The following is a 23,415-nucleotide window of genomic DNA, read 5'->3' as shown; positions in this document are numbered from 1 at the left end:
AACTAAGCAGTCAACAGACTGAATATCATCTTCTCAACTTGACTATAAAGTCTGGAATGAAGGTTCCAGAAGGAAAGGCTCTTTCAGAGAAAGGGGAAACTGATTTCAGGCAAAATATACTCTCTGAAGGAACTTGGAAGTTCTTGTCAAACTATATCTTTTGCAAATACTGGAATAGTATAAACCAGTAAGTACAGAAAAATCTTTTTCACATTAATAAAAATTTGGAAGTATAAAAATTATTACATAATAAAAATAAGGCTCAAGAACAAACCTTCGTATAGTTGATTCTTTTTTATGGGGAGAAGACATATCTTGTTAAAGTTTTAGGTTGTTGGTTTTAATCCAAAACTATCTTACCAAACTTCAAACTAACCACAAGACCTTCCTGACTTAGAATTCTAAGTTCTCATTCACCAGACGGCATGTTCTGAGTCCACAAAACCCACTGTGAACCCAGGTGAACTCGAAGTCAAAAAGAGACTCATCGGGCTCCACTGGTGGCACAGTGGTTAAGAATCCACCTGTCAATGCAGGAGACATGGGTTCGAGCCCTGGTCTGGGAAGATCCCACATGCCACAGATCAACTAAGTCCATGCGCCACAACTACTGAGCCTGCGCTCTGGAGCCTGCGAGCCACAACTACTGAGCCCGTGTGCCACAACTACTGAAGCCCACGTGCCACAACTACTGAAGCCCGCGCGCCTAGAGCCCGTGCTCCGCAACAGGAGAAGCTACCAGAATGAGAAGCCCACGCACCGCAACGAAGAGTAGACCCCACTCGCCACAACTAGAGAAAGCTTGCGTGCAGCAACGGAGACCCATCGCAGCCAAAAATAAATAAATAAATTTAAAAAAAAAGAGAGACTCATCTCCTAGAAACTTCCACCTTGAGTTTTGACTCTTAAGCTGCTGACAACAATTTTATTTTCTCTCTGGGAACATGTAAAAGAATGGTAAGAGGCCGCTCTATTGTTAGAAAGAATGACAGTGTGAAATATATTTACAGTCATTGCCAATTTTATGTTCGGGGACTGAGAGCAGGACGGCAGAGAGGAAAGAGATGGTGAGAGTTCCTTGCTAACCTCCACATTATGAGTCTCAAATTCCTGAGAGAGCCCCTCAGACACCAGAGACTTCCCTCCTGCTGAGGCCTTCAAAACTTCACCTTCTTGGAGAGAAAACAAGTAAGACAAAAGAAAGTTGTTTGGCTTCTAAATTAGACTGGCCTCTCCTCTGAAGAGCTGGGCAGCTGCTGCATCAGACTCTGACGTCTGCCAGGCTCTCGGCAGCCGGAGGATCATATCGCACTGTCTGGCTGCACAAGCCCATGGTAAGCACTGCTCCCCACGTGCATCCTGCCAACAACAGCAACCCCTCTTACCATTCAGCCTTGACCCTGTGCACATGTTCATGATGTTCTCAAGGACTCTGCTAAAACTGAACGGGAGAGGTCTGTTGGGAGGCTTTGTGGATTTGTAAAGGCAGAGGAGGTAATCCAACCTGTCCCCATTAAATATTCAAGTTCAGAGTTCCCAAATTTTGAGAATTCCTAAATAGCTACTTCCAAAGAAGGAAAAGCATTCAAGAACTAATGGATCTGAATCTGTTCTGACATTCCCACAAGTCACCATTGAAAAGTGATCAGTGCTTGTGTTTGAGGGCACTGGCCAGACTCCCAGTGGGGTCGAGCTGACCTGGACAGCAACACAAGGGCTCATTTATCAGTGGGTCTTCCAAATGCATAAACAATTTGATTGTGTTTTCCAAATTAAGCAAGATAACTCCATAAATCTTGGGCAGGGCAGTAGTCAGAACTTTCACAAATGTTAATCAACTGTCGGTAAATACCGATTAGAATTCTGAATTCTTAGAATGATCAAATGTTTGGTATTGTTCATTCATTCATCCATTCAGCAAATAATTCTTGAGTGCCTACTATGTGCTAAACTCTGTTTTAGGTATTGGGGATACAGCCATGAACAAAACAATGTCCCTGCCCTAATGATGCTTATATTCTACCAGGGCAGGGGGAAGATAGCGAGAAAAGAGAAAGACAGAGGGGAAAAAGCAAGCATATCAGATGGCGATACAAAAGCTATGGAAAAAATAAACAAGGCTGGTTTGAGAAGGAGTGTCAGGTGGCAGAGGGAGTTGGTAGCAAAATAGAGTCACCATTTTAGATAGTATTGATGGGTTATGAAAGACCTCACTAAAGAATGTTTGACATTTGAGCAAAGCCTCGAAGGAGGAAAAGGAGCCAGGCATAGGCATCTGCGGAAGAACAGTCCAGGCAGAGCTTTCTACAAATACAAAAAAGCTGAAGTGGGTGTGTGCCTGGCATGCTCAAGGAACTGCCAGGAGCCCAGTGTGCCTGGAAAGATTTATGTGCGGGAGAGTCTTGGAAGATAAGGTTGGGAGGGAGCTCTGGCTTTCACTCCAAAAAGAAGGGATGCCATTGGAGGATTCAGAGGAGAGGGAGGCAAACCCTTAGAAAGGATTACTCTGACTGGTAATTAACGACTTCACTTTCAGCCTTCTTTCTTGGCACAATATCCACCGGGCAGACCACACATCGAATGTGAATGTGGCATGTGGTAGTAGTAGGCAGGAGGAAAGGTCCCGTGAATGTGAATGTGGGACATGCTCCCTCCTGACCTGGCAGCACTGATTAGACCTACGATGTCCGACGTGGTAGCCACTAGCCACATGGACTACTGAGTAACTGAAATGTGGTTAACCTGAAACAAGGGGTACTGTTAAGTATGAAATACACACCGGACGTTGAAGCCTTCATATGAAAAAAGAATGTAAAATGGCCCATTAATATTTTTATAATGCTTATGTATTTAAATGATAATATTTTGGATACAATGGGTTAAATAAAGTGTAGTATTAAAATTCTCTTTACCTGTTTCTTTCTCACTTCTTTTAATGTGGCTACTAGAAAATTAAAATTTTTGCAGTTTTTATTTGTTTATTAAATTGCATATGTGGCTCACGTTATACTTCCCTTGGACAGAGCAGGGTTAGAGTGTTACTAGAACAGTGCTTAGACCTTCCCATTATAAAGAAGCAACAGATAAAGGGTGGCAGCTCCTTAAGTGAAGAGAAAGAATGACTCAGACTGCAAAATACTGTCTCCCAATGGACAAAAAGAAAGGCCCTGGAATTTGAAGGCAAAGAGGCAGCTTCCTCATGTAGCCGACTGTGTGAAGGGCAATAATCAGACACGAAGGAGCTACCTGGTAGGTTTCTCCTCAGAAGACCAATCCAGGAAACTAATTTAAAATGTTTAGGTTTGGGACTTCCCTGGCAGTCCAGTGGTTAAGACTTCGCCTTCCAATGCAGGGGGTGTAGGTTCAATCCCTGGTCGGGGAGCTAAGATCCCACATGCCTCAGGGCCAAAAAACCAAAATATAAAACAGAGTCTGTCATACAGAGTGAAGTAAGTCAGAAAGAGAAAGACAAATACAGTATGCTAACACATATATATGGAATTTAAGAAAAAAAAAATGTCATTAAGAACCTAGGGGTAAGACAGGAATAAAGACACAGACCTACTAGAGAACGGACTTGAGGATATGGGGAGGGGGAAGGGTAAGCTGTGACAAAGCGAGAGAGAGAGAGGCATGGACATATATACACTACCAAACGTAATGTAGATAGCTAGTGGGAAGCAGCCACATATCACAGGGATATCAGCTCGCCTGGAGGGGTGGGATAGGGAGGGTGGGAGGGAGGGAGATGCAAGAGGGAAGAGATATGGGAACATATGTATATGTATAACTGATTCACTTTGTTATAAAGCAGAAACTAACACACCATTGTAAAGCAATTATACTCCAGTAAAGATGTAAAAGAAAAAAAGATATAAGAGGAAAATAAAAGTGTACTTTATAAAGTTTTTACACACACAATATATATATATATAAAACAGAAGCAATATTGTAACAAATTCAATAAAGACTTTTTAAAAAATGTTTAGGTTTGACATACAAATGACTGTCCTAAATTCAAACAGGTTACCACTGAAAGGACTATAACTAAAAATTACTCCGCCCTGAAGGAAAGGGAAGGCATCTACTAAGTGCTGCTTACTAGGCAGGCCACTTTGTACGAATCATCTCTTGAAGTCCTCAAAGCCTGGGACTTCTTTAACTTAAAAAAGAAAAAAATGGGGGTGGGATGTTTTGGCTCCAAAGCTCCGAGGTTTCTCTGAAATCTTCTATTTCATTTCTACAACAAGAAGCAAGGAACCTGTATCCTTTTTGTTTTGCATTAAACTCTTCATGCATGGAATAGCTTTGTAGGTCCTGTTTTCTAGAGCAAGCATACTAGAGATGGAGGAAGAAGACATAAGGCTCCTGAGTATATTTTGCCAAGAAGTAATTCCCCATTTTATGAATGAAGAAAGTGAGGTCTAGTGTATTCACTGATGGAGGAGCAGAGCTGAATTAAATTCCTGCCCCACTGACTGCAAAGACCATGCCCTTCCACCAGGGCCCACTGGCCAGATCCCAAGTAAGATATACAGAACCCACAGTTGGCCCCTGACTCTATTGATGCTCTGGTCATGGCTACCCGCCCCCCATGGCAAACTCAGGCCTCTTCTGTACCAACATTTGGACAACGCTTGGAATGGGGAAGCAATAAGGGTTAACATGGAGAAGGAAGCAACACCCTCACATCTGCACAGGCCTCGAGGAACAAATGCTGCTGAAAAGGCCAGGGGACATGCTCTCTTCTTAGAGAACCTCAAAACTCTTCCAGAAAACCATCAATCTCCCACTGCCTGGGTTTATACTAATATGGAGGCACGTCAAGCTACTGGAATGACTTTCCATCTCTGAGCTATGAATCTAAGATTGTATAATAATTGCAGACACACTAAGCCCGGCCCATTCATCAACGTAAGTGAGGAACCCTGCAGCTGGAGTTCTCTTCCTGACTCTCACTGCCAGCTGAGTTTACCGCCTTACCCTTGCCTTGGGGTGAAAAAGAAAAGATTCCTCTGCTTCTAATCATTGTTCTATAATCAAAATCCGCAAGTCCATTTCAGGAGCAAAGAACTTCATGTGATCCAAAATGGATGAGAGTCTCTTGCTCCTCGTTCTATAGACATTTTGGAGGCACCAGACATGTCTTAATATTGCAGAGAAGCTTTATGGTCAAAGAGTCAAAAATAGCTTCTCTTCATAGTTTTTTAATAAGTTGTGGCATAGCTAGAATAATAGGTAAAGACTTTTTGCATTTTTTATGTAATTTATAATAATATTAACTATTTAAAAATGTTCATCATTGTGCATTTGTCAAAACTCATAGATAGGTATGCCAAAGGGTGAATTTTACTGTGTATTAATTAAAAATTAATTTTTTAAAGAAGTAAATTTTAAAATGTGGTGATGATAATCTATTAGTATATTAGAAAAAAATAATTTCTATTAACTGGTATTTCAAGTCTGTCCTATAACTTGCTTCCTGGGAAAATAAAGGCCTTTTCTGAGTTGGGTAATTATGAAATTATAGAACTGGGAAGGCTCTAAGAAGTCCTTGTTTTACTTATGGGGAAACTGAGTCTCAGGTTACTGGGGAGATTCCAGGTCACATAACAAGCCAGTGACAGAAACAGGGCAGCACCCCAGGTCTCCTCACACCAAGACCGGTGGCCTTTGGCCCACAACAATGCCCCCTAGGGGATACAGAACCCATCTGCATGCCTAAAACCACTCAGAACAATATAGTGTAGTAGCCAAAGCAAAACTTTAAAAAACTACCAAAAACTTCATTGCACTTTTCCTAGTGCTTGGTCAAACGATTTTACTTAAAGATAGAAGTTTAGGGTCAACATCCAGTTTGATTATAAACGAAATCTTGCTTCAATATACGAACGTTTTTGTGTTGGAAAAAACCCTCTTGCAGCCTGATGTTTTTCTGGCACTTAGCGGGCTGAGTTATTAAAGACAGCTGTGTCCATTGTTTATGAATATTATGGATACTGAAAGCCTAATAACAAAACCAAAAATTCTCAGGAGTTCCCTCCCTTTCCTTCTCTTGAACTTGAAACTGAAAAGAAACATATTTCCCACCACCGTCAAGACCAGTCACTCCTGTCACCTACCAATCACATTCCTCAACCCGGATCAGTGAGGAAAAAGCACCCTAGCATCAACACAGCTCCACAACAAAAATGTGTAAGTGTATGAAAAACTCATTTTGTCAAATTAAGGCATGAAAAAAATTAAGATATGGATCAGTATTAATGATGTGGTGAGGGTAATTTTTCATACTCATTTTGAAATTAAAATGTAACTTCTATTATTGAATTTTAGTGCTTAAAGTATAAGCCCAGGATACTCCTTCATAAAGAATAACTGATTTTATTGATGTTTGACTACATTATAAATTTACTCTGACCAAAAATGAAACTGGTACCTTTCCCTCCCACTAAAAGAATGTCATGGACAAACTATGGCCTTTCTTTTCATTCACTGTGAGTATAGGGGGTTTTTTTCTTTTGTTTAACTCCAGCAATATTCAGAGGTTTCCAAAGTCCTCGCACAGAACATCTGGAACATAATACTGTTAATCATGATCACATTATCTGATTCTGTTATGTGTATCATGGAGAACAGAAGAAAGGCACTAGAGCAAAAAGAAGCACATAGAATTATGTGATAGATGCGTTTGACACTGGATATAAGTCCAGGTTGTTTGTACATTTCATGGTGCTCCTTACACAGAAGGTTCACCTTGATCCTGGAAGCCTGTCCCCTTTCCAAAGAGCAAAGTCTGCTCGATATATATTTCCAGCTGGCTCTTCTGAACCACAGCTAGAGAACTTAGGTGGGTTTAGAAAGGATGATTCACTGCTGTGACTCAGTGTAGGCTCAGACATGGGCTTTAGAAGACAAGGTCGAATGTGTGCATTCCCATTCTTCCCCTGTGTGTTTGTGGTCCGGCATCCTCCTATCTTTGGGAGGACCGTGCTGCCTGTGATGTAAATACGTTGCTGCTTACACTAAACAAGTGGTACCATTTAAAATTCCACTCAAAGGGAATGGTGGTAATTGAAGCCATTCACAGGACTACAAAAGCACTGCCACCCTCCAAACTGAACGTTCGAATGACATCTAAAAGGTGCCAAAATGTGCGATCAATTCATTCAAAGGATATTTTGTGAATATCTAGCAGTACAGAACTCTGTGACGGTTATTTGAGGAGAGACCAAGCTAGCAATGAAAATGAATTATGCTACTTTACTAAAACAGGCTGCTGTATCGACGTACTGATGGGAATGGAAGAGGGGCAGCTTAAGGAGGATGGGAAATGACAGGGAAAATGGAAGCATGAGGGAAAGGACAAGGGATGGAAGAGTAAAGGGGGTGGGGGGGAGCTATGAAGCAGAAACAAGGAAAGGGACAAAGACAGTAGCAGACCCATAGATACCAGTTTTTTTTTAATTAATTTCTCTAGGTAATAATGGACAAAAAGACGAAAAAGTTCAGGAAACATTCTAAGATACTGTAACACTCACATTTTATTCTATTTTACTGACAAAATGGAATATTTCTTGTACAGAACAAACATATAGACACCATGGGGGGAAAGCGGCGGGTTGGTGGTGGTGGTGGGATGAATTGGGAGGTTGGGATTGACATACATACACTAATATGTATAAAATAGATAACTAATAAGAATGTGTTGTATAAAAATAAATAAATAAAATTCAAAAAAAAAATAGGCTATTCTTTAACATTCACTAATGTTTCCTTTCTCTTCTTCCTACGCCGCAGGAAGACGCATTCTTAGACTTGCTGTCATCCCGTGAGGCCTTGAGGAGTCAGAGCTCACACCACCCCCATGCCCCAGCCTCTTCACACAGCTACTGTGAAGTCTCGTCACCGGTTCCTTTAAAAATGCTTTAGGTTGGAGTCTCTTCCTCTTTAGCTTTATCATAAATCCTTCACGTCACCATGATCATTGAAAGAAAGTAAGTGAATACTGAATGTACTGTCTTCAAAATAGAAATGAAGACCCAGGTAGGAAGGTACAAAGTTCTAGATCATAGAACTCATTTTCCAGAACATGGATACTCAAATCAGAGAGTGTAAGACTAGTCATTGGGTCAAATACTTACTGTTTCCTACGTGCAAGACACTGTCCTCAAAGATGTGAGGACATGATGCCTGGCCACAAGAAACTGAACATCCAGAACGCAGAAGTAGGACAGGTAGGAAGGGATGGGCGCAAGAGCCCCAGTGGAAGATCAGGACTGGAAAGCAGGAGGGGCCCTCACACTCTGAGCCAAGAGAGAAAGGGATGCCTGAGAAGACAGAGAGGTGGGAGGCTACAGGGCCACAGGCAGGGAAGAGCCACTGTAGAAACTCAGAGTAATTTCCCTTTAGTGTGGAGGCAGGTCCAAGTCACCGTCTCACAACGAAGGAGTCAGAGATAGGAAGAGAGGAGCGTAAGCAAAGAAAAGTCTTGGACCAATTAAACTGTGGAGCTGACAGTGTTGACTCACTTTTTTCTTAGTTAATATGTCTGGATCGAGATTTGAGGAGAAAAGATTGGAAGAAGACATGGGATTTCAGCAAACTCTGTCATTATCCAACGTGCCACATACACACTAAGATCAAACTGCACACACGGCACTTTTTTCAGCATTTTTTTAAAAACACACCTTAACGTAAACAGCAGAAGGTTATTATCCTTCATATGCAGACTGCGATAGAACTTTAACCACTGAACAGAAAAATGAGAAAAACGCACAATTTACAGAAGAAACACAGTTGGCTAATAAACATGAAAGACGCTCAATTTCAGAAGAAAGCGTTAATGAAAACAAGATTCTCAAATGGAAAAACAGTTTTGGTGCAGGAAGATATACACCTAGGTACTGCTGGAGAGGACATTAGGACATGACTTATATGAGGTATTTTAGCAACACACACACATACACCTTAAAATGTTTGTATCCTTGACCCACCAATTATACATCTATGAGTTTAGTCCAAGGAAATAATCAGATAAACAAGAAAAGATTAATTTTCGAAGATGTTTGTTATACTATTCATAATAGTGCAAACTGAAAACAAGGTTCATTTTTTTTTTTTTTTTTTTTTTTTTTTTTTTTTTTTGCGGGGAAGCGGGTTCCACGGCATGTGGGATCTTCCTGGACCGGGGCACAAACCCGTGTTCCCTGCATCGGCAGGCGGACACTCAACCACTGCGCCACCAGGGAAGCCCAAGGTTCATTTTTAATTCCACAAAAACCATTAAATAAATCATAGTATACTGATGAAATATTATGCAGCTAATAAAAGTTATTTTTCAATGACTTTTGTGTGTGTGTGTGTGTGTGTGTGTGTGTGTGTGTGTGTGTGTGTGGTATGCGGGCCTCTCACTGTTGTGGCCTCTCCCGTTGCGGAGCACAGGCTCCGGACGCGCAGGCTCAGCAGCCATGGCTCACGAGCCCAACCGCTCCGCGGCATGTGGGATCTTCCCGGACAGGGGCACGAACCCGTGTCCCCTGTATCGGCAGGCAGACTCTCAACCACTGTGCCACCAGGGAAGCCCTCAATGACTTTTTAATGAAACAGAGATATGTTCACAATATGTTAAATGAAAATAACCAGAATGCAAAACTGCATACAGAAAGTGATCCTACCTAGTTATATTACTATATGTAAACATGAAAAAAAGAAAGGTTGGAAGGAAATATATCAAATCATATTAACAGTGGTTTCCTTTGAGCTGTACAATTCTTTCTATTTTTCAATACACTTGGACTTTTTATATCATACAGCATATAGTTGGCACATTATCACATACTGGGCACACACACAAAAAATGTTACAGGATGGTTTGATTTGGGCTTATTTTTAATAAATACACCCAAGTCAATAGATTGTAATTGTCTGGAAAGGAAAAGTGAAATTCCCTTAATCTTTGAGCACTCAATACCTAATACACTATCTAACACACAGCAGACACTCAATCACTGTTAAATTAAAAAATAACTGGCTGGCTCTGAAGACAAGTGATGGGTGAAAAGATGGAAGAATGAATGGTTGGAAAGTTCTTCAGTCTTTAGTAAAATCAGTATTTTTCCTGGGACTTTTAGGAGATGAAAGGGGTTCATCATGTGACAGACCTTGAAGAGAGTAAAAGCAAGAGGAAAAAATTCCAAGGAATGATCTTTGCAAAGATACGATGAGATGAGATTTAATCCATGGAGCTTGTTTTTCTACCAACTCTCAATATCCATTCCAAACTTCACTCAAATTTCTAAACGTATCTGCTTCTTAGATGGACAGGAGAAAGCAACTGCTCAAAAGCAATTACACAGTTGCCCCTCTATTCTACTAGGAGGATGAATTTACATTCACAGAACTACTGAAACTCATGTCTAGCTGAACCCAATTCCTCTATATAATCTCCAAAGAAATTGATGCTTAAACTCCATCAGTGACTATTACAAGGAATAGACAGGCCCCACCAGATTAACATTTATTTCTATCCACCTTTGGAAGCGGAAGCACTGAGCATGGCTCTATCCCAGCAACTATCACATTCTCTTTGTACAGTCATAATTTCTTGGCAAAGAGATGCACACTATAGATCACAGTGTCTCCATTCTCCAACTGGTGTGAGGGTAACAGATACGTGTTCATCTTTCACTCTCCCATCACTGTGACATATACTTAGGCTGAAGGCCCAAGGCTGGAATCTGGTATGGGTTTAAACTTGCTGAGACTTGTGAACTTCAGAGAAAGGAAATGTAATTCACATTTGCATTGTATTAATATCCCTTGCACCAAAATTGGAGTTCTTTGTAGATGCTCACATCACCATTATTACTCCTTCGAAATATCTGGTTGCTCTTCATTCCATAGATTCAAATGGCATGTCCCACTTTCAAATGTCTACAAACAACCATACATAGTATCTCAAAATGACACTAGTTGGTGGCAGGGAGAGGGTAGATGGGATAGGAATGACATGTGACTTTATACTCAGGCAGTTCAGGATTTCAATTCTTATTAACTTTTTGACCTCAGGCAAGCTATTAAAATTCTCAAATCTCAGTTTCTTCGTCAAAAAAAAAAAAAAATGGGGCTAATGCCACCTAGGTTACAGGACAACCTTGAAAATTAACATTAAAGCACTATATGTACCTGGCACAGAGTATACACTCAGTAAAAGCAGCTACTATTATCAGTTAATTCCTCTATAAATAAATCATTTGTTGATCTCTTTTCAAACTGTGTGTTTTCCTATATATGCTCAAATGTCATACATGAAATTTCCTTTCCAACTTTTTCCCTATTAGGCTCATTTTTCAGATGGTGGCTCCCTATGTAGAAAAATAACTTTACAGGATGCTTCAGCTATAAACTATATAAAGAAATAAGCATAAGGAACCTTAGAAGCCACAAAAAATAAAGACATATATGGGGATTAAAATTCAGGGTTTGGCCTGAAAATACATGAGACAGGGCTGAAACGGGATTTAAAATACACAACAGTTATTCCCAATATTTTTAACATCAGAAGTTAAGCCTCCTGTTGATTTCAGAAACTTACTGAAAGTACTCAACTAGTAACACAGATAACTCAACCAGACTCATGAAGGCTTTAGGACAAGCCTTGAAGCTCCCACCTCATTAGTTTCCACCAATTGTAAACTAGTATATCATGAAAATTGCCCAATCCAAATCAAGTCCTTACATTAAAAACTCACCTTAATCCAGACCCCCACAAAGAACCTCACAAATATCCTACCTTTGTCCTCTTCCTTCCAAGATATTATTTTAAGGCTCCACCAAGGTAATCATCGATGACCACAGAAAGCAATAAAGTCAGCTTTGCCTTCTTTCGGTGCTATTTTCAAGAAGCAAGAATTTGATACCCCTATAACAAATAGCTGTACATTTATGGAGTCACCCTGAAGGGAATGGCATTACAGTAGACCTTCCAATAGAAGGCTGACAGAGAAATCACAATTGCTCAGATTCATCCTAACATAAAACCCCAAGATTCCGGACCTCATGGTCTAACCAAACACAGTCAGAGCACCAGCCACTTCTCTAAGCAAGTTGGAGACCCCTCCTAGTGGCCAAGTGCTATCCAGCCCTTAGGTAAAAGCCCTTTTTTTTTTTTTTCAATTGACTGTTCAAAACCAAGACCCTTTTGTCCTCAGAGTGATGGTACAACCACAGTGCAAAATGGAACACTGCAGCAATTACATCAATATTTCAGACCAGTTTTGGAAACTACTCTGAAGGTTTTTGGCCCACAGTGCTTAGAAAAACTGCCCACATTGATCTAATTCACTCGATAATTGCTCAGTTCTCCAATTTATTGCCCGGATGTGGCCAAATTTCTCCCCATGGACAGGGAAGATATAATGACAGTCTATCACTAAAATGCGCCAAATTGCACAAATTACCAAAAGTAAGGCAGAGGCCGTGTGAGAGGATTCAGGCATGGAGGGTCCCAAGTTCCCATGTCAGAGGAGCAGCGGTGTGGCTGGTAACATGTAACTTGGATTGCCCCGGCATTATGTGACCACAGAAATGACGAGCTGTCCCACTGTGTCCTATTATAGGGAAGCTGGACAGACTGGAGCAGGGAGAGGTAGGACACATCTCCCCATATTTCAGGGCAAAGTCAACTCTGAGAGTAGAGAATTACAGTCTCTTTTCAAAGCTCGGCCACAGCGAGTGGCCCCGGTCACTGGCAGGTGCTTCCGGCCACTGCATCCTCCTGCTGCCATGAGGAGTGTGAATCTTTGAAGCTTAGACAACACTTTTTAAACAAGACATCCTCAGCGAAGTCATCCGCATTCCGTTCAAAGCAATTTATAATAAGTACTACAGCGGCTGAACATAAACCCATCATCCCTTCAGAAATGGAAAAGACGAAATGTGCAGGGGGGAGATATCGTAGCAGAGGGGAGAGAGAGGCAGTGGGGAAAGAAAGGGAAATCAAAGTCAGCATTCATTCGTTCCTGAATTCAGCAATTATTATGAAGATCCATTAGGCACCAAGCACTGAAGATACAAAAGTTACCATTTTACCCTCACAGAGTTAAATAAAATCATCACACACACAAATACGTAATTACAAATCATTTTAAATGTTTAGGAAGTAAAGTATGGGTTGCTCTAAAGGGTTTAGCAACAGGACCTGATCTGGTCTTGGGGGCCAGAACAAGCTTCTGGAAAGAAGGAATGTTTGAGCTTCCAAGTGCAGGATGAGCGGGCATTACCTAGGTATGCGGCACCAGACGATGGAGCAAAAAGGAGAGAAGAAAGGAAAAGCGGCCTAGGTAAAGGCCATGAGATATTAGACCAGGGCTCCTCAAACTTTATTTGTTAAAGGAATCTTCTAGAAATCTCCCTAAACTGTAGATTTCAATTCTGGGTCTGGGGTAGGGCCCAAGCTTCTGCATTTCCGACAAGCTCTCCGGTGAGGCCAACACTGCTGGTTGGGTGCACGCTTTGTGTAGCAAGGATCCGGAAGATCTGCCCAGAGGCCAGAGCAGAGAGAACGAGGGAGGGTCAGTGATGAGGCCAGAGAGTTTGGCAGAGGTCGGGACCACACCAGGCTGTGCAGAGCATCTTAAGGAATCTGGTCTAAGAGGAATGGGAACCATGAACATCTGCATTTCCTTTGTTCTCTCCAAGTGACCTTGCTAGGAGTTTCATTTTCCCTGGGAGACAGCACTTTGCAGTATCTAAAGTGTAAGTGAGAGCAAAGGTGTTTATGGACTTCAGGGGTTCTAAGAGCCAATAAAGTACAGCTTCTTCATCACAGACAGCCCATTAACAAGCCATGTTTATTAGTAAAAATCCTCAGAACTGAATAAGCCTTTGTCAGCAAAAGTGATCTTGGCCGGTTAATTTGGCTGGTTTTGCAGACTGAGGACTTGGCACTCTTTTTAGAGTGTCCTATGCCTCTGTGGGCTTCCCTGCCTTCAGTAAGCGATTTCCAAGGATGTGGAGCCCACAGGGTTCTTAAAATAGTTTGGTAATAGAGAACACAAACACCTCTCGTTGGCACTTTGGTCTTTAGCCTTACAAGCCTGAAGACGTTGGCTTTTCCAGAAATGTCTGTGCCAACTGCCACCAGCCTGTTCCCTGAAAATTTGATGAACAAAGGCACAGAGAACTGTTTGCTGTTCAGTTAGGCAGGTCATAAAAGCTCAAGCTTAAACGAGGTAGAAGCAGCCGAGTGCTTTTAACCAATTGCTTGATATACTTTATAAACTATTCTTTGCTTCTGCCATAGGAAAAAAGCATCTTCTTTTGTTTTTAAAGTGAACACAGGACTCATTCACACTGAACACATGACATGAGGAATGCACTCTGCTATGACTCAGACAACTCTAAGGAACAGCTAAACGAACTCAAGTGTTCGCCACCCTGATTAGTACCAGCTCTACGGAGAATTCATTCTCTTGACTCTGTCATTATTTATAATAGGTAAATGGGGATGATACAGTTTGACAAGTGATAGTGAAGCACCGCATTTTCTATGTGAATCATGATGTTACTCTCACCTAAGACTCAGAGAAGCTCTGCTTCTGTAACGGGTAAGAGCGAGTGGTTGTGAAGTCCTCTCCAGATAATCTCCAAACATTAGCGTGTTCTGAACTGCCTGGAATGCTGTATATACTATCCTGACCTAAAGCAAGGATGTAAAATCATGTGTAAGACATTTGTTCCATCATCCAAGGAATCCATCTCAATCAGATGAAGTGTCTTTCTGGTGGTCTGCCTGTGTCACCGCATCCCAAAAACATGGGTAGACAGATTTTCACAAATCTAGAGAGTGTAACAAAGGGGGCTAGAGGTACAATACAATTTTCATGGTGTATATAATATCTACTTGAGAGGGGGTTACCTTGAAGAGTTGGCAGTTCATCCATCAGAGATGGGTAATATACACTAGAGATGCTTTACACATCATGACTCCATGGGGTATGCTCCAAGGCAAACAGTAATCTAATGAGAATGGACTATCTATCTAACAATAACTATTCTCCCAGGCAAGAAGGGCAAGAAGGAGCTGGCCAGCTTTAAAGGGCAGAATTGTCACAGTTTGGAAGGAAAAAGATTACTGGCTTTAGGGTACTCCATCACAAGACAGAGATACGAAAGCAAGAGAAGAGTGCTAGCTAGCATCACTGAGCGCCCACAGTGCTGAGCACAGAGGTGAGCAGGTGAGTGTAAGAAGACGTGCCTCCCTCCCTGATGGAGTACACACTCTAACACAGAACAGGAAAATAATCCAGTAGCCGTGCTACAATGGGGCAAGTGCTCACCTGGAAGTGTGTGTGTGCGTGTGTGCTGCATGTGCATGTGAGGGAAAGATGGCACGTAAGCCAGCCAGTGAGAGCCATGAGCCTCAGGAATACAAATGAGAGAACAGTTGCTGCTTCTGCCTGGAGGGATGGGGTGGTCAGGGAGTTACTATGGGTGGTGATAACTGACTTTGAAAGGCCAAGCACTGACCAGGTGAAGGAGGAAAAGAAAGGGATTCCAGACAGGGGCAGTGGCATGAGCAAAGAAGAGGAGGCATAAGAAAGTAATGGGTTCAGGGAAAAGCTAGTGATCCAGTGTTCTACAGACGTGCGTATACCTGAACGGGTACATGTATGTACCTATACACATTCATATTCAGAGATATAAAAATACTGGTGTCCGTGTTTGTATGCACATATATATACACATATACATACACATATATGTTGTAGCCCACTGTTGCTACCCACCCACCTCCTCACACTCTCACGCACTCCAAGCCTCACAGGGCCAGAGCCAGACCGCATGTTTGCAATATTGCCTCCTAAACAAACATCTGCCCCGTTGCCACTCTCAGGACAGGGCCATTTGCTGCTAAAACATTATCTCTTTTATGAGTGTACTACATCAAAAGATCGCAAAATAAAAGCATGTTGAAAACCAATTTATATTAATAACAAGCTGCAAAAAGGAAAGCTTAGGCCTCAAATTTTTGTATTCACAAAAAGAAAAACTGCTCTTATGACCCTCCCGATACCCAAGCCAACTCACAAATGTCCTGTCCCAAGCAAGAGCTCCACGGTCCCTTCTCCCTGTGCTAGTAACTCACAGACTGACGTCAGGGACACAGTCAACACCATTAGCTGCCCCTTACATGCTGAGGGTGGCAACGTGGAGAACTAGAAAGAATAGAGGATTAGGAATATAGGAATGTAGGAGATTAGAATATAGGGATATAGAAAATAATGTAGAATATAGGTCTGGAGGAACTCACGAAGCAGGGAAGCTTGGGCAAGCAACCACACCTTTGGATTTTTCTTTCTTCAGTTGAAAATGAAAGCAGGACTTGCAGGGGCCTGAACTTGGCCCTCCAGTGTATTTCGATCAGCACGCAGTGTGTTTAAAAACACACGGAATCTGAATACCTTGAGTGCATTTGAGTATGTGACTATAGATAGATACAGATATAGATATAAATATTCTCTCTCTCTTTCCCTCCTCTCCTTGCTTTCTTCCTTCCCCTTGCAAAAACCATCACCCTTGGTCATGTTTACTTTAATGTGGACCCCCTAGGTTGTGTATGCATATGTGCTATAGGATGGGGGAAATATTTTGGAAAAGACATGTAGAGAAATGACAAATACTATGATTTATGATGATCCACATATGATTCTGCTTTGGTGAAATTAGGATGCTGAAGTTCCCTATGTATTTTTTTAATATTCTGAGATGAGTACTGTATGTTCTTTATTACAAAAGATTAAAAGCTTAAAAAATATATGGTTGTACTAACTCCCTACTGTAAATAACTTGGAGCAGCGGTTTAAGACTAGATTCCCTATCATCACCATCACCACCATCACCACCAATGAGTTTACTTCAAATTTAAAAGACATTAATAAAAAAGATCTCTTTAAAATTATAAAATTATTACCCCAAATTCCTTTTTGCATTCCTAAGCACTCTGAAGATATCCTTAGCATATGAATTACAAATCAACAATGCCTAGAAAGGCAAGTCTATGGTTTTGTCTCACTAATCCCTTCTCCACCCTGAATCCATGGTTTAGAGGCATTTCCTCCCGTCCGTTCCCCTCAACATAATTGACCAATCCTCAGATCAGCTTCTCTCCGAAGCAAGCTGCATTTATCTCCATCTGCTTCCCATTTGACTGCACTAAGGAACTCAACAGCTGCCTAAGCAAGAAGCTTCTTGGGCCCAAAGAACAGAGAATCCGTGTCTTCCCAAAAAAGAATATAGGTGGAGGGAATCAGCCTCTCTCCCTCACTCTTTAGACCAGTGGTTGTCAATCAGTCTTCCAAGACACACATGACAATGTCGGCAGACATTGTTGCTTGTCCCAACTGAGGGGAGGAGCGCTCCTAAACTCCAATGGCAGAGGCCAGGGATGGTGCTAAACATCCTACAATGCGCAGGACAGCTGCCACCACAAAGAACTACCCAGCCCAAAAAGTTAACACCGCCAAGGCTGAGAACCCCGCCTTAGAGTGATGAGCTCTTCCCTTAGTTCCACATCAGGAGGGAGAGGAGGAGAGACCATAAGGAGACCTAGGACTGCTCTTGGTGAGTCCCAGCCACAATTAACCAGAAGGGACGCCCTTGGAACATCCAGGGCAGTACTTACAACACAGGAACACTTGATACATTTGTCTCCTTCTGGCTGAAATTCCTCCCCTTCTCGGTACTGCACCCCCTCAAACACACAGCCTAGAAAGCAAAGAAGAATTTCGATTTAGGGCAGCACCTTGATTCAGCTTGACACTATCCTTCTATCCACTGCACATCCATCCCCACCTTCACCCCCACCTAGCACAGTGTCCTCTTCAACCAGAGAACAAGAATGCTTCATGGTAAAATGATAGGTAGATAGATAGATATAATATAGATATAAAATTATATATATATATATATATATACACACACATATATATGGAATACCAAAGATTGACATGGGTCCAGAAACCCGAAGATACTAGAAAGCAAGTAAGACGTTGGAAGCCAGGTCAGCCTAAGCAGCATCAGTGCAGGGTTCTGAGCCCTGCAGAGCCTGAGGAGCTCACCAGGACTACCCTAACCACAGCCAGGGAACCAAATCCCAGAGGGGTCAGAAGAGGCAAAGAGAAGGTCAAGCAACAGAAGTCATGGATGAGCTAGGAGCAAATGACATGAAGAGCTGCCACTTGGAGCGGCAGAAGTGCCCCCAGCCTCTACCAGACCCTTCACACCCCTGATCTCACTCCATCTTCAGTGAGCCTACGAAGCACAGACTCTTATCACTGTCCCCACAGATGAGGAAAACATGGCCTAGAGAGAGAAAGCAACTCACTCAGCTGGGCAGGTGGCAGAGCTGGGATGTGAACTCAGCTCTGACCCACTGGCCGTACCATACAGAGGGGCAGGCACCAAGACAAGAAAGGGCAGAGGCAAGGCTGGAGGTGCCACACAGGTTCTCAGCCCCACCCTACGTGCTGTTAAAGGGCCTAAGATGCCCCCACTAAGCTTGGCTAAATATAGGACCAAAAGCCCAGGAGGTGCCTCCTATTCAGAAAGATGACCAGGTCCCTGCTGTATTCTCAAGTGATCTCACAGGTGACTGGAAGCACAGGCTGGCCAGCAACCCTGTGTCACATGGGCCACAGGAGGACTGTCAGCTAATGGCAAATCCACTTCCCTCAGGACTGTCCTCATGAGGTACTTTGCCAGAATAGCTGAGGTCACTTTCCACATAGCAGACAGTGCTGAAAGCAGCACTTCCAATGGGTGAAACTCAGCAAAAGGGGCTCTTGTGAAAGACTGACTCATGTCCCTGAGAGTAGGTGTTCAAGGCCTGTCCAATGAAGTCATCAACAGAACCCACCAAACTCTCAAAGCAGCTGGTTCCTGACAAACGGAACATCTGAACATATGAGCATTGCCCATAACCACCGGACCTGGCCACTGGACCTATTCATTTTAAAGCTAGATATGGAGCCCTTTGTTCAACTGAAAGACACGGGGACAAATGCTACTGAAGCTGAATGGCTGAGTGAACTGTGGCTTTAAGGTCTTTCTGATGCCCACACCCAGAGCCAGTCAGTCATCAGCCACCTCCTGCTATTCCCTTTGATGCAGGGAGACTTGCTAAGCTTGGGACCCTCCCAGTGGCTCTATCTCAGCACCATTAATAATGGCAGGTGCCCAGTCATCTCTTTTCAAAGGACACTTCCAACAAAGGGTTTCCAATGCTTTCATATATGTTTGCACCACTGGTTCTGTCATACGGATTGCCAGACAGGTTAACTGCACAATCTACATTTGACAATTTAAATAAGGAAATTTTAAATGAAAACTGCACGCAAACTGTTCCCATCATGACCCAACCTCCTTGAGCAAAGAGTCAGATGAAAAGGAAGAAGCATACAACCAAAATTGCCCTGAAATCTGTTTCAGGAAGAAACTGACCACAAGCTGTATGTGTTTGTCATTATGTGGAATACCATTCCATGATCAATGACAGATGCCAGTCCTTCTGAATTACAAGGATAATACCCCAAGGCTTCGCTTAACTGTCCCTATCTAGACTTGGCTAAGGGCTCCTTCCCAAGACACAGGATAATGCATTCTGGATGTGGCCTCTTCTGAGTCTTCTGATTTGCATCCCAAAAGTTGGCCTTTGAAATTAAGGAGAGAGAGTAAAGTTGGTTCTTGACCCCATAACCAAGGGCACAGCGCCTGCCCAGGTGTCAGGGGGCTGGTGGATAGCACTGGCAAGCTAACTTTTAAAGATCTGCCTCCTAGGGCATCTGGACCCAAGCTGAAAAATTATCACAGGGTGGGGATAGGGGGAGGTAGTGCAGTATGGGGCCCAAGAAAGAAAAGGGGCCAGACCCCAAGCCCACCTTTAGCCCTTACTTACTCCTGAGCATTGGGCAGGTACTTATACTCACTGAGTCAAATTTCTTCCTGGATGAACTACAGACAGTACTTCATCCCTTACTGGGATGGTGGTGGGGACTTAGCATTATAATATATGCAATCACGGAGCTCAGCCTTTCCTTCCTCGGAACGCAACTCAAAAACAAAGTGAGAGAAGCAACTGCTCAAATATGATAACTTCAACTGCTGAAATAAATTCACTCTGCTGTTTGTATATGCACACTTTCAAAGGCAGACTAAAAATATGACTATCTCCTAAGTGAGAAGGAATGTTATATATGCCAAGTTGATTCTATATCAATAAAGCAACAGTCTACTCAACAGAACTGAATTAACACTTAAAAGCTTCGATACCTTTTAAATCTCTATGGAATATAAAATTTGCTCTGTTATCAATCTCAAGCTTGGCTGTGTACAGAAATTTTCCGGGAGGCCTGAGTGTCGCCCTCAGAGATTCTGATGGAATTGGTCTGGGAGGCAGCCTGGGTATCAAGATTTATTTTTTAAAACTTCCCAGGTGATTTTCATGTGCAGACTAGAGTATTAGTGAGCTAACATAATAAAGATCCCTTAGACATTTTAGAGGATGGTTACATGATTAAAGCATTCAGTGCATTCAGAAGGGAAAAGTAGTCAAGCAAACTCTGTGTGATAGGTACAAAATAAGTGAATTATGGAAAGAATTATTTTACTTTCAACTGGTTTCTGGCCTTCACATAAGCTTATCCAATAATACAAGCTTCACAGAAATCCCAGTGGGAAAAGGAAGTTTGGCTCAATAAAGACTGTCCAGGGAACTCAGAAAGGTTAGAAGTAGTGGAGAGAGACTGTCCTTATTGTCATTCAAAGATGAGGGAAGGCTGGACTCTGGAAGGGCCCCGGTCTGCGCACATGGCAGAGTGCGTGGAGGGGAAGGGACCAAGAGCTTATCTTCGCAAAGCATCCCATGGTGATGCCTTCACCAATTCCTGGGAAGGTTCGCAGTACAGAAGGCCCTTTGGAGATCAACTTCAAAAGCAAAGAGAAGTAGTTGTGAGTATGGTCTCCAGTGAGGAAAAGCACTCAGAGTAAAACCCAAAATGCAGAACATCTGTCGAAGAGCATGGGCCAGAGGCTTAAGGGATCAGAAAAAAATCTCTCACCTCAAAATCCCCAGGCTGGTACCTAAGGGCAAGAGAAGATGCAGGCGGCCTTTGTAATCCTGTGCAGAAAAGTAAGAGGAAACACCCCACCCACTGGAAAGGAAAGATCCCTTTGCTGTCAGCTAGGCCGTGGGACCCTCTAAAGAGACAGTGGGTCCCACTCACTGCACCACGCCGAAAACTGAGACCAGCAAAGCCCTAAGCTAAATCATCTTAGGGACACAGCTCTCGGTGTTCAGAAAACATGTGGTCGCCTCATCACCAAGGCGAGCTCTGGCCAAGGTATTGCAATATAAAGCAGTAAAAAGACATTTCTGGAAGTAAGCGAAAGCCACAGCCTTTCCTTCCAAAATAAGCGTTACCTGTGGCCCTGTGGAGTGGAAAGCAGGCCTCCGGAGCCTGAAGCATCCTTGCCAAGACCTACAGCACGTTGCAGTCATCCCGGACACGCCAGAGTCCAACCGGACACTTCTAAGAAAAGGAGTTTGCTCTCCTAACCCATTAGGTACACAGACGTAAAGTGAGAAAAATTCCAGTCAGGAGTGGGGAAAATCATGCATTCCTGTGAGAACCCAGAGGGATTTCAACAGTGTTGTACTGTACCAGGGAGCCTCGCCGCCTTCCCCTTCCTGAGAATGTTACCTGGACAAGTGGGGCAGCACTTTCCCAGATGCTTGGAAGGGTTTTTACAATGAACGACACATCGCACCTCAGACTCTGTGACAACGCCTTCCTGAAAAACAGAACACCGCAAGGAAAGTCAGCCCAGAATTCCCACTGAGGACTTATTTTTGGAAAGTAATCAACTTAGTAGGAGAAGAATTCAAACACAAAAGGTGCAAAGGTGGGATGGGTGTCAGGTGCAGAGATATATGGCACAAATGAGGTCTGATGGCCCCAGATCACCCCATCTCAAAGTGCAAATCCTGTACCTGTTCTATTCCCTGTCCTAGTTCTTTCTCTTTGACTCTAATTTCCTTTCTTTCTTCCTCCCTCCCTCCCTGTCTCTCTCTTTCCTTCTTTCTTTCCTTCCTTCCTTTCTGTCTGTCTTCCTTCTTCCTTCCTTCCGTCCTTCCTTTCTTTCTTTTAAATCTAGTATTTAAAACCTCCATGCTGTCAGTCAGTAGCTAACAGAGTCTAGCTGTTCATTCACAATTGTTTTAAGTTTTCAACACTATGTTTTCTGTAATTGTTATTGCACTTTAAGCCATTAATTATAAGGCACAGAGTACAAACATAATATTCCAGACTGGCATCTGGAGACCTAAATCCTCACCACCCTTCCAGGAATAACTAGACACCAGCTCTGCAATCTTAGAAATTTCTCTGGGCCTCGCAGACAGTGTGGCTGTCAGTCATCAGATGAAGAGATTAGATAAAACTATTTTAACGTTCATATGATGTTCTGTCAAAATAAACACTTTTGGTCTTAATAATGAAATCAAGGGACTCATTTGCAAACTGATCTTGGGACTCTAGTATTTTAATGTCGATTAAAACATTTTTTTAATTAATTTTCAGAGTTGGTCTTTGAGGGATTTTTCTCTATATTCTCTACCCATTTTATAAAATGGATTTGTATGTTTGTTTGTTTGTTTGATTTTGTTTTCAGGGGAGTGGTAACGAAAGCTAAAGAACTATGTAACAATTTGACAACTAGATAATTTTCTTCATCGCTTCTGCTACCATATCATCTCAATCCAACAAGGAAGGTTATATCCTAACTGCCTTCATATCTGTCAGACCTGAGGCTTCCACTACCAGGGGAATTTATTGTAGTCTATATCACATTTGTGAAGGGAAAAAAATACCAAAATACCAGCAACATACAACATCAAAAAAGGAACTGGGCTTTAGTTATGTAACTGAAGCAACGCAAAAAGCCCAGGATCAATTTCCCTTTAGTATCTGCAATCCAGATGGAGGATTCAGGTTACTTCCCAGCATGAATTTCCTGTCTCTGATCTTCAAATTTTCCTCTTCCAGTAAGACACTAAAAGCGGAAGATAAAGGTAAATTTTCCACCATCAGAACTCCTTCAGTACGAAGAATTAAGAAATAAGCTAGATTTCAACTCAAATGGAAATAAACCAGATCATTAGACTAGCTGTTATCTGTCTGGTATCTAGTTGTACCCAGTACTTGCAGGCTCAGCCAGAAGTGTTTTAAATGATAGTGTTGCTTATTCTTACGACCACCCTATGAGGTAGTCCTATCTCATTTTATGGGGGATGAAAATGTGGTCTAGAGAGGTTAAGTAACAAGTTATGTGAATGGCAATGCCCATATTTTACTCACT

The 23,415-nt window shown here is 42.4% G+C and overlaps 1 protein-coding gene across 1 annotated transcript in view; it reads right to left on the bottom strand.

Annotated features, from left to right (window-relative positions):
• The window catches only part of BMPER (BMP binding endothelial regulator), a 252,693-nt gene that overhangs the window by 166,093 nt on the left and 63,185 nt on the right, over positions 1 to 23,415 (bottom strand). Inside the window, exons 5-6 of the mRNA XM_024750771.1 lie at positions 21,759 to 21,849; positions 17,684 to 17,766 (exon numbers count right to left, since the gene is read on the bottom strand). Of these exons, the coding sequence (XP_024606539.1) occupies positions 17,684 to 17,766; positions 21,759 to 21,849 (174 nt within the window). The remainder of the gene's footprint in view (positions 1 to 17,683; positions 17,767 to 21,758; positions 21,850 to 23,415) is intronic.

This window comes from Neophocaena asiaeorientalis, unplaced genomic scaffold (genome assembly GCF_003031525.2).
Source record: "Neophocaena asiaeorientalis asiaeorientalis breed wild unplaced genomic scaffold, Neophocaena_asiaeorientalis_V1.1 scaffold164, whole genome shotgun sequence".
Taxonomy (NCBI): domain Eukaryota; kingdom Metazoa; phylum Chordata; class Mammalia; order Artiodactyla; family Phocoenidae; genus Neophocaena; species Neophocaena asiaeorientalis.
The sequence above is the reverse complement of the archived record's forward strand: the minus strand, read 5'-3'. Positions and strand labels throughout refer to the sequence as shown.